The 11,682-nt window shown below is 48.1% G+C and overlaps 2 protein-coding genes across 2 annotated transcripts; both read left to right on the top strand.

Annotated features, from left to right (window-relative positions):
• Window positions 1–446: 446 nt before the first annotated feature.
• LACBIDRAFT_293674 (uncharacterized protein) lies at window positions 447–3,728 on the top strand (the record flags this gene model as incomplete). The annotated part of the gene is made up of 1 exon (XM_001879362.1): window positions 447–3,728. The coding sequence occupies one exon, from the start codon at window positions 447–449 to the stop codon at window positions 3,726–3,728; it is 3,282 nt and encodes a 1,093-aa protein (XP_001879397.1).
• Window positions 3,729–10,686: 6,958 nt separating this feature from the next.
• LACBIDRAFT_325543 (uncharacterized protein) lies at window positions 10,687–11,407 on the top strand (the record flags this gene model as incomplete). Its single annotated transcript, XM_001879361.1, has 2 exons — window positions 10,687–11,192; window positions 11,245–11,407. The coding sequence occupies 2 exons, from the start codon at window positions 10,687–10,689 to the stop codon at window positions 11,405–11,407; spliced, it is 669 nt and encodes a 222-aa protein (XP_001879396.1).
• Window positions 11,408–11,682: the final 275 nt, after the last annotated feature.

The raw sequence follows: 11,682 nt of genomic DNA, 5'->3' as shown, positions 1-11,682 counted from the left end.
AGTCACGCTACCCAACACAACCCAATAAGTTTTCCAAAAATCCGTTGTGCAATCCATTATGCAAACGACTGTAGCCCTAAGGCTTGTAGCCGACTCTCCGGGGGGTCAGACGATCCCCGGGTGATGACCCCTTGCCTCCGGAACGTGCCTTCGTGTTTGTATTCATTGACCACATGCACAGCCCGCCATGAGGCTTCCACACGGCACTCAACCTTAACCTCTTTCCATCCCACTGCCTCCCAACCTCAAATGTCGACATCCACTTCTCGAGACCAATACCACCATTATATTCCCAGATTCATACTGCGACGATTTTTGGAAGACTATGAGACGCTTAAATCACAGTGAGTCGTGATGCCTGCTGATTTTCTCTCGAATTCGACGAGTTACGATGCAGGACGAACCAGCAGCGTAGGAAGGCTGCGCGAAAGGCTCATAAAAAAGGAATGCCAGACCCAGAGTGCATATTTGTTTTTGATCTGGAAACCGGGGTTCTGGAAAGTCGCCCCATCGGGAGAGTGTATGGGGAAGTGAACTTTTACCAAGACAAGGGGAACGATGAGAATAGGAATCATTTGGAAGAGAAACTAGCCTTCCTGGAAAATAATGCCGCCAGGATAATCACCCACATCCACGCATCACTCCCCAGTGGTGAAGTGGTTCTCGCTCGCAAAGACTCGGAGGTGCTTCGAAAGTTTGTGTTCTTGATGCATTATCGCAGCAACACGGTCAGCCGCACGTATTTTCAAGAGGACCACCCGGGCAATGCCCAAGCCAAAGGTTGGATTCGTAATTTCAAGAAGAAACGGAATTTCACGTCGGATGCTGAAGTGTGGCTCGACGGCCTCAGTTACTACCTTGAAACACCACACCATACTATCCTGGCTCATTCCAGAGAGAACGAGGAAGCTGGAGGGACGGGGAGCATATTAATAACGATGATGGGCGAGACTGATATCGACATGCCACACTATCATGCGGAAGCATACACCAACTTTGTCAACGACTATTTTCTTGCTGTGTGGGAGGCGGCTGATGATTCCGAGTTCATTTTGGGCCATAATGCCTTTGGGCTCTGGGAAGGCACATTTTTAGGAATGAAAAAGCTTTTCAAGATTTACGTCGTTAGTCCCCGAGTGGTGCTCGTTTTCAAGACGAATATAAGCCGACACATGTTCCCGAGCGTAGAGGGGCACAGTACCTTGACGGACATCCCGATAGCCAAGCCTGTTCCTCGCTACTTCAGAAGTTTCCCGGCCCCCGGCCAGTTTTCACCAGAAGATGTCAAGGAATTCAAAGCATATGTATCCTCCACAGAAGCACAGCAAGATAGATTCATGTTTAAAATCACGAAGCTCTCTCAATCCCAAACATATCTTATCAATCAGATCGTCTTGCAGAATGTTCGACAGAATGGGTCTATCACCTTCGCTTCGCATACCTTCATGTTCCGCACTATACGTCGGTATGACACGCCTGAAGGACCGTTCACAAAGGAGAATAGAAACAGGCTGCGCCCTCTCATGGCCCAACTTGCGCCAGCCGAAAGGGATGATTTTGCAACCTCAACAGACATCGAAGACGAAGATTTGGAGAACATCTCAGTGGATTCGAGGACGACGTCGCGTGTAACTCAGGCTCCAGTGAAGCTCTTTTGGGAATCGCAGGCCGATTTCACACTGCGTGAAACCTACCACCAAGTTAAAAGCGGTACTCTTACCTTCGGAAGTGACTATGATCGGGCCATTTACCTCCTCCCTATTGTTTCAAATTCTTCTGAACGCGTCATTCGCGAAGGGACAGAAATTGCGATCAGTCAGTATTCCCGCATCCTACAAGTAGCGGACCTGTCGCCAGGTTCCACCCCACCTGATGCGAAATTGACGCCTCTTCGCCGTGGAAAACTTGCTTCATCATTGGCTCCCCAGCATTCATCCCATTTGTTCAACTTGGTCGAGTTGCCCTCTTTCAGTGATGTCCCTGAAACTCGTATGGCAAGAGTTATCTACCAGGTCATTGTGGTCGGTCTGTTGAAGTGGATGGTAGATAACCACTGTGATCTCGCAAGAAAGCTATTTCCCAGCGTCCCGTTCATCGAGTACGAAAGCGTCGATGAACTGCGGGGAGTAGAAATAACAACGCTTGGCGAAAATGCTGCGTCTCTCGAAAAGCCGGAACCACCACAGGTGATCGAACGAGGACGCACAGTATTCGCACCGTCGCCGGATGATGGTGTTGTGGAGGGGTACTTAAGACCTCCCTCAACATCCATGGCAAATACCCAGTGGAGTCATAGCCTCCCCCTAGCTTTTTCATTGTTCACCAATGGAGTCTCTCAGAAAGAGGAAGTGAATCCCACAAATTCTTTCATACCTGATGACACCGTCAATAACGTCGAAGGGACCTTCCGACTTGGAGCTAAACCAGGTGCCAACTCGATTCCCTCCTTCGAGGAGGGAGTATCTCGGGGGCTACCGTTGGCCTCGTCAGCAGCTACGGAAAATGGGATTATTCCACCTCGACCAAAGACGACTCGTTCCACGAACTCTTTGAAATCGAAAGTTGATGAAAACGCCGGAATGATGTTCAAGGAATTCTTCCCAGTGACAGGCGATCAATCCGCTGACGCCCTCATTGACGCCACGTTACTCCAGATCGTGAAGGGGCAAGATGGCTTCACGAGCAGGTATGACAGAGCGCTGAGGATATTCCAGCTAGCGAGCTCCCAGGAAGACATGGAGAACCCCGTAGTCCTTACGATTAGGAACGCCGTACGTTTCATGGTCGATCGAATTTCTAACGTTGTGATTGCCGTGGACGGCGCTCCCCCAGATGAACTTCCCGAAGGCCACCTCGCGAATAATCTAAGCTTCACAAAATCAGAGCTCTTGTTCGTCTCTGTCAAGGCCCACCCATATTTCTGTCATTTCCCAATAAACTTGGGAGAAATGGAGGGCACTTATATTGGCGCCCTTACTCACGACGCAGTGATTGTTGGCGTCTTGTCCTGGTTGATAGAAAAGAGGAGCGATGTAGCAAAGAGAAGGTTCCATGGTATGCCAGTATTCAAGTTCAGCATCCAGGTCAACCACAACGCCGGAGTGATGATCGAAGAAATTTTCCCAGCGATAGGCAATCAATCCGCTGAGGCCCTCATTGATGCCGCATTACTCCAGATCATGGAGGGGAAAGACAGCTTCACGAGCAGGTATGACAGAGCGCTGAGGATATTCCAGCTAGCGAGCTCCCAGGAAGACATGGAGAACCCCGTAGTCCTTACGATTAGGAACGCCGTACGTTTCATGGTCGATCGAATTTCTAACGTTGTGATTGCCGTGGATGGCGCTCCCCCAGATGAACTTCCCGAAGGCCACCTCGCGAATAATCTAAGCTTCACAAAATCAGAGCTCTTGTTCGTCTCTGTCAAGGCCCACCCATATTTCTGTCATTTCCCAATAAACTTGGGAGAATTGGAGGGCACTTATGTTGGCGCTCTTATCCACGACGCAGTGATTGTTGGCGTCTTGTCTTGGTTGATAGAAAAGAGGAGCGATGTAGCAAAGAGAAGGTTCCATAGCATGCCAGTATTCGACTTCAGCGTCCAAGTCAACCACAAGCAAACTTGGGGGCGTCGGTCTTTAACCTGGCTTTTTTGCGCGATTGGATTCTACAGCCTATGCGGGCCTACTGTGAGGGGGTACCTTGCACGTAGCATACTGAAAAAGTGATGCATTAATTGTTGTTCAACATTCACTTTTTCGAAACACTACGTGCAAGCTTTCCGACTGTGACCGATCTATTTACCTTTTCCCTGTGTATAGAAGTGTATGTTTAAATGCTCGGGAGTGACTGTTTGCAATTGCATACCTCTGTGAATTTAATTGTATGGGTAGGATGAGGCAAGATTGATATGTGGTAGGCGTCAGTCTTGAATTTTCGTAACTTGAAGCTTGGATTTACATAAATAGGTGATCGTGAAATATTGAGGTTTTAGGCGGCTTTCTCAGGCTATAAGTTATGGGGAGGTCGTTTTGTAGCTCGTCATAAATCCGACCTTTTGTAATACACGCGTAAATCTACAATTCTTCAGAGAGCCAAAAGTGACTAAACTGGTGACAGTTGGCGCTGCTTTCTGCGGTAGTGCATCACCAACTCCGCTGATTGCCTCCAGACATACTGCCGTACAGCAGCCAGCGTCATTCCAAGTGGAAGCAACGCGTCATTACAGAGGATCTCATACAAGTCCTCGCCTCTCGGGCGAGATGACTGAGAATGATTGTTCGCTTCTGTTCGTGGGCTCGATCCCAATACATGTTCAAGTTTGTCTTGGACCTTGCGCACACAAAAACTTTAGCGCAGCGCAAAACAAAGATAGAACGCCGTACATGATGGATGAGCTTGGAGACACGAAGATTTCGGTGTGCAGTGAGCCTAGATTGGGTGCTGAAAAGCTCATAAATATCAGATCGAAAAGATGGAAGAAAGTCCACGTACGTGTTCAACAATTCTGGTAGAGGTTCGCAGTCTGGGTCTTTGTTCCAAGGAAGCAGAACGAAGCTGAGCTTGGCTAGTGGGGTGGGAATCGGAATTTCGTTGAAAAGCAAATATTTGATCAACCACATCGGCATTGCCTCCTCCAGAAGATGAACGTCTAGGTGAATTTGCAGCACAACCCCTCTGTATACAGTCATATAGCTGGGTGACGCTTCTTCCTCAATGAATACAACGGTTTTTTGAGGAAGAGAATACAATAGCCCGTCAATAGTTGCGGGTGGCGAAAACGTTTTAGAGAGCAGAATTTGAACTGGTGATTGTTGGACTTCAGGAGACGCTCCCTGTGAAAAAGAGATTCAACCCTCTAAAATAATTGAAGCCCGCCAGAAATATACCTCTGGCGACGGAGGAACCTCTGAAGGGGTGGCGAGAAGAGGACTTGCAATGTCGCTGACAGGTCGTTTGGTAATCTTTCCCCCAAAGTTCTTGAGCCTTCCCATTATCCCGCCTGGGGTGCTAGGCGTTTGGGGCTCCGGTTTGTTCGGACCTGCCCACCCAGAAAAGTCATCCGGAGAGCTAAGCACACCTCCTTGAATAGATTGTTGACGTGTTCGCGCAGTGAAGTAGTCATCTTTCGTAGACGATGATGGGGTCTTAGATGAGTTCAAGTCAGCATTTCCCGAGCGGGACCGTTGATGAAAACCGGGGGTCGGGGTGGCGTCGCTGCTTCCCGGAGATTGAGGAATTGTCGATAATGCCGCCAAGGGTTCTCTAACGTGAAGGTTGAGAGGGATCAAGGGCGCGAGTAGCGGTGATGATCGCACTGTCGTAGATATAGTCGGAATTATGGCGGGAATCATTTTTGGAGAGCAAACGACGACGCCGCTGCTTGCCTTGCGCACAGGACTTTTTCGTGGATATTCAGGTGAGGACGGAGGTTTATGATGCGAGTTAGAGCGGCTGAGGCTTGGGCCTATGGGACCTTCTGCAGAGTTACTCGGGCTTGAGCTTTGTCGGCTCTGTTGCTCCTCTCGAATAAATCCAATGAACAGGTTTCGCAACACCCATTTGCCGATATTCACTGTAGATTTTAGATGAGCGCCTCGTAAGGAGCGCAAAAGGGCAAAAACAGACGTTTGAGGTCATCATCGCAGTGATGATCATGGGAAAAACCTACTTCGTCGGCATAGATTTCAGCATCAAAACATCGCTCCGTCAGATGTATGGTCAATACACCCGTCTTGGTATCAGCAGTGCACCAAGTCGAAACGACCGCTTCACCTTCAATCCGCTCGCGCACAGCCTCAAGCGCTTCGCGCGGACTCCTTTCTTGCTCACCGTTTCCCCCATTCAAGCTCCCGGACTGACTCGCGGCTGCGACGTCTTCCGGAGTGTACCGACCCAGGCAAGTAGCGCGGACGATGTCACACACAGCCACTTCTCCAGCAGTATCAACAGTCAAAGCGTGGATCTTATCGTTCAGGATAATGGATCGCACAAGCCCGCGATCACCGTGTAGCACATCATCAGGTCGGGCACAGATTGGGACAGCGTCCGCCGCGATATCGCGCTCCTCATAATCCGCACGGGCTATATTGGCAGGAAGCATGGTGTCGTCTGTGCGCGAGGTGTGTGGCGGGCTGGCGTGCGACTGCGCAAAGGCGTTCTGCGCTGAAGGTCGGTTTATCTGATGCACAGACATGATTGACGCCGCGGAATAGAGAGTTGCGACCTCGGGATCGCGAGTACGGTTCGACGGATAAGACGTGAAAGGATCATTTGGGGAGGACAGTTTCACGAGACTTTCAAGTGGTATACCGTTCAATTTGGTGTCAGGGTAACGATCTGGGAGCTGAGCCGAGCTGGTGGAACGGAAAGAAGGCACGGACGACATTCTTCTTGGTTTCCCGTGTCCAATTGAACGTATGCTCGCCTCTGGAGTTAGATCACCCTTCGGGGCTAGCCTTCTGAGTGTAGGTGACTGAGCTATTGAGATTCGATCCCCGTCTGTGTCTATGTATGGTTGTGTAGGCACCCTCGTTACTCGTCGCTGGGGAATCTGCCATCGCTTGATGCTGGACGTCCCAGAGGCAGCCCAGAGAAGGTTATCGTCCATTACCACAATCTTGTTGATGGCTTCTGGCGACGATCGATTTGAGTCGCCCGAACTGTTAGACAAGAGAATACATTCTCCTTCTGAGAGATGAGAACAACCTTCAATATCAACCCTGCAGGCGAGCCCGGATCTGTCGCCAGAGTAGAACGTCTCGAGGGACGGATGATTTGAGAACAGGGACCAGACGGAATCAGTGTGATGAGTGAACGTGTGTAGACATCTTTGTGAAGACAGAGACCATAGCTTGATTGATGCTGAAACACGGGAATCAGATGAATATGAGGATAAGTGTTTTCAAATACCTACCGTCGGCAGAGCCCGTCAATATCTGATGCACATTAGCAATGAGAAGTCTGTGCTTCACGTAGATTTATGGACTTACGTATTTGGAGTCCTCCGAGAGGAGAATTGCCCTGATATTATCAGTGTGCCCGACAAGTTTACCTTTAAAAAATCAGATTTGGATAAGCTCAAACAATGAATTGTTTACCAGTCCGCTTGCCGTTTCGAGGGTCCCACAAGCGAACGACACGCTCTGGAGAGCCAGAGGCGATAGTCCGCCCAAAAGGATCTGTAGCGAGAGCGTAGACGGATGATTTTGGCGCGGCGCAATCCGCAGAGTTCATCGTGATGAGAGGATTAGATGCTGCTGCGGGACCCGTTCGATTGAGGTCCCAAAGTTTGATGGTTCGATCGAAAGACCCAGATGCCACCCAGTTTTGATCTCGGCTGCAAAAAAAAATTGAGAGACGGCGACGGAAGAAGGCGGAGACGCACCAGTATGCCAAACAGCGTACATAGTCGCTATGGAGCCCAATTATCGATGGATCCGATAATGAGGTGGAGTGTGGACTCCAAGCTTTGACTGTGCCATCCGATGAGGCAGATACAACTGTTGCGGCGTAATCAAAAAGTTGGCGATGAAAAATACCCTTTGCTCACCTGTTTGATTGTAATTGCAAATTAGTATATCGTTTACCCAGTCACTGTGCGCTTGCGCACACTGACGAAATTGGCTATGCTAAAGAAACTTAGTAAGGAACGCCTTAAAAGATATTTCAATACGCACTGTCCCGGGTTCAAACGCCGTCAAGTCCGTCTCCCACTGCTGCTCATAGGGTCGCTTGCCAACAGAGCTAGCTCTCCGCCTTTTAACCTCGCCAAGGACGTCGCCGTCAGTCGCAACATGGTCGTCATCTTCTCCGTCCTCGTCGATAAAATTGTCCGCCCAGCCCGTCAAAACTTCCCAACTCCCATTGCGCGTTGGCTTGGTATGCCTGCGCTTCTTTGTTGTTATCCCCAAATCCCAAGAGATAATGAGGCCATCGCGACCCCCAGAATATAAAATACCCTGGGGGCCATTCTTACCCAGGAGCGTGGTAGACGTGTCGAGAGCTAATGATGCCACACCAAGGCGATGTCGAGGATGTCTTGCCCTGGATTCCCTGAACTCCGTGCGGTTGTTTAAGGGCGTTAAGAGGGGCCCTGTGGATCCTAACCGAATAGCTCCATGGGAAGGTAGTTTCAGGCGGGGCACTGATTCGTTTGGAGGAGGAATAACGTAGGACACTCGCCGTCTAGCTTGCGCCATATCATGGATTGAGGTGGATAGACGGGCGCAAACAGTGGTGATAGCGAGCAAACATGTCTTGACACTGTCAACTCGCCATCACCGGGATCATCCCTTCCACGTGGGACTTGATCTAAATTACTTACCCACACTCATCAATTATCAGATAAGCTGGGTAGGACCAAGCTTCCGGACGAAATGAAAATTGATTGAATTCAAACCCTTGGGGATGCTTGGTTACATAGATATATGAAGATTTAGTGAATATAGGTGCGACACATCCAGAAGGACTTGAGAAGGACGTACTCTCAATGCAAGGGGGTCTTAGGATTCCAAAGTCCGACCGGGGGTTGGGTAGGTAGGTCAGCCACAGGCTGAGAAAAAAAAAATATGGAACCCTCTACAAAATGATCTAAAAACAGTCCTGGAAGGCCATCCCCTGCAAATTAGTAGTGCTAGTGCACTCCAAAGCATGTAGATCAGTCTGAATTCAATGATATTGAAGCATTATATAATACTGTACTAATACGACCATCTCTTCTGGCCCTTTTGGGCGTGACACGTTTTGACCATCTCTTCATGACTTCAATATCCGATGTGATGTGTGACGAAGAGTATGAGCTCTTCGTCCGAACAGGGGCCATCGTCGATTTGAAATTTAAAACAATGTTGTACATGCAGAAAAATCTTAGATGGTGGGACAATTCTTGTTAGAAGTAGATGAAATATGCCGAGTGCTGTTTACATGGCTAGGGCGCCGCAGGCACCAGAAAAATTAGAAAAAATGGATATTTTAAAATGCCAGGAATGGCTTCAAAAGCCAGTGTGATGTGTGACATCACACTCACTTCACTTCCTTCAGAGACCTCTGTGATGTGTGATGCGAAGGCATGGTCATATTAGTACAGTATTTCTTCAAGCTTATCTAATCTCCACCAAGTGTCAATGTCACAAAGTTCATCTTGAAGGTGGAAGCTGGCACAACCAAAGAAATACAGTCACTAAACATCACTTACAAGTTACTGGCAAGTTGTTTAGAAACTTGTTCTTGATACCAATTATGTAAAACACCACATGCCCAATTGCAAAACTCGGATAAGCCTAGTGCTTGGAAGTTAGGTTAATTAACTGGAAAATAACCGAGACCAGACCGGACCTAACCGCAAAAAAACCGGACCGCGGTTAGTGGTTAGTCAATTCTGGAAATGAAATAACCGGTTATTTTGCGGTTAACTAACCGTTAAAAAACCGGTTATGACCGGTTACAACCGACCCTATTATACCCCTTCAAAACGCATCTAAAAGCATGAGAAACGCTAAAAATCTGACAGAGTTATGGTCAAATCTCTAAATTATTGGCTAAAATAGTAGGCTTTCAAGAATATTATTATAAAATTGTCAATTCTTCACCGAATTTAGCGTTCTTGGGCTTGTTTTAAAGCTACGACGCATGGCAATAATGTTTACTGCAAGGAATATGAGAAATATATGCCGTTTTAATCGATTTTCTATTTTTTCGGTCCTAACCGGTTAGTAACTGCAACTAACCGGTTTTCATCGGTTATCTTCGGTCCAGTTAGGTTATTTTGGGTCTGGGAACGAACCCTAACTGGTCTCGGTCTCGGTTAGAGCCCCTGGGCACCCAATAACCTAACCTAACCGGACTTTCAAACACTAGATAAGCCAGACTTGCCAACAGACTTAGATCTGCCAACATTAAAATATGTTCTATACAATAAAAATTACAAGTCACTCACCTATATTCCAGTATCATCTACATTGCATTTGGTAGGAAATAGATTCACAAAACTGGGTTTGCGAGGCATCTTGGACAAAGCGATGAAAATGATGATGTCATCTTACCATATATGGACACGTGCCTGATTACGTAGGTAGGTAGGTCAAGCCAGTAAGGGCTTAAAAAAAAATCGACCCCAGGTCTATTTTTTTAATCCTAGGACCCCCTTGTCTCAATGTAAACTACTTAGGACCTCAAGCTCAAGCTCAAGAGTCAAAGCTGCAACAAAGCTGTCGTTTTTATTGAAATGTGACCCATACACAATTTTGTGAGTTCAAGACTCCGGGCAATTGTCTGAGCTCACATCCTTGAGCAATGTTGTGCTTTATTTATTTCGCGTCCTGCACTGACGATGACAAAGACAGCTTGCTACCACCTGCACATGCACCGTCTCGACAACTTCATACAGATAAAGCCCCCAGAAGTTCTGGCTGACCACCTTTCAAGTCACTATTTGGAAAGGAAACTACAGATTACGTATTCAACGATCTACGAAGCGCAACCGCCATTTCAAAATCGCCTCTCCGTCAACCATCTAATTGGGAGATCGGCTCCGACAATTCAGCTGGAGGCGTGCATCATCTCTCCTTCTGCAGTCAGTGTTTATGAGTCCGAGTCAACAATGTGCACACGTTTTTACTACCCTGTAGGAACCTCTCGTTTATAAGCAATTAAATTGCTGAACGACCCATTCAAGTTGGCCTCCCAATGTCAGAACCCACCTCAGAACAGTTTTCTCTCTTCAAAGACTCCATCGCTCGTAGACTGCTCGACCAACCGCATATGAACAATACATCTTCAGAATCATCTGACCTCGACGATTTCTCGTCTTATCTCGCCTCCGAATCATGGCCATCTTTCCCCCAGAGCGTTCGAGAAGCAACCTATGAATCCAGATCAAACTTGCCGGACGCAGAAACAATTTCCCTTGACTCCACCTCGACATCATTCGACGACACCCTCATCTCATACGGGCTCGCCGCAGACACAGACGATGCGCATAAATTTCTACGGAAAGCCCTTGCGGATTATATCGAGCAAGCGTGTGCGCCGCCTCCTGTCTGGAAATCAACTCGCGCCACCGAATGCGAGATTTGCGAGCGTACGGGTCCTCTAACGTACCACCATTTAATCCCTCGCTCGACACATACGAAGGTTTTGAAGAAAGGATGGCATCCAGAATACATGCTCAACTCGGTGGCTTGGCTTTGTCGGTGAGTTATCCCTCTCTGACTGTCCTATATTGATCACTGAACTTTTGCTTAGACAATGTCATTCGGCCGTTCATCACGTTGCCAGCAATGAGGATCTAGCACGTTACTTCCATACTGTCGAGCTCTTGTTGGAAAGAGAGGACATTCAGAAGTGGCGAAAGTATGCTTCTAAGCAGCGTTTTGGGATACGATGGGGTCAACGATCACCGTCGTGACTTCGGAGGCGTATACTAGATAAGGAGAGGGATAATTGTGTATGTAGGGCAGAACATACGCGGCTTGCACGCGGCTGCCGGGTACAACTCTCTCGTATCCACTTCCAGATCTATTTACTACGGGAGACCCTTCTCAAACTCTTCTACTTGAGTACCACTGCATCCCAAGCAAGAGTCTGTCCGAAAAACTCACCCAAAAAAAGCCACGCGACCGCGGTATTGTATACCACTTGCTTTGAATCGCAACATGTGCAAGCAGGAGCCAAATAACCCTG

This window comes from Laccaria bicolor, genomic scaffold (genome assembly GCF_000143565.1).
Source record: "Laccaria bicolor S238N-H82 LACBIscaffold_8 genomic scaffold, whole genome shotgun sequence".
In the NCBI taxonomy this organism is placed as follows: Eukaryota; Fungi; Basidiomycota; class Agaricomycetes; order Agaricales; family Hydnangiaceae; genus Laccaria; species Laccaria bicolor.
The sequence above is the reverse complement of the archived record's forward strand: the minus strand, read 5'-3'. Positions and strand labels throughout refer to the sequence as shown.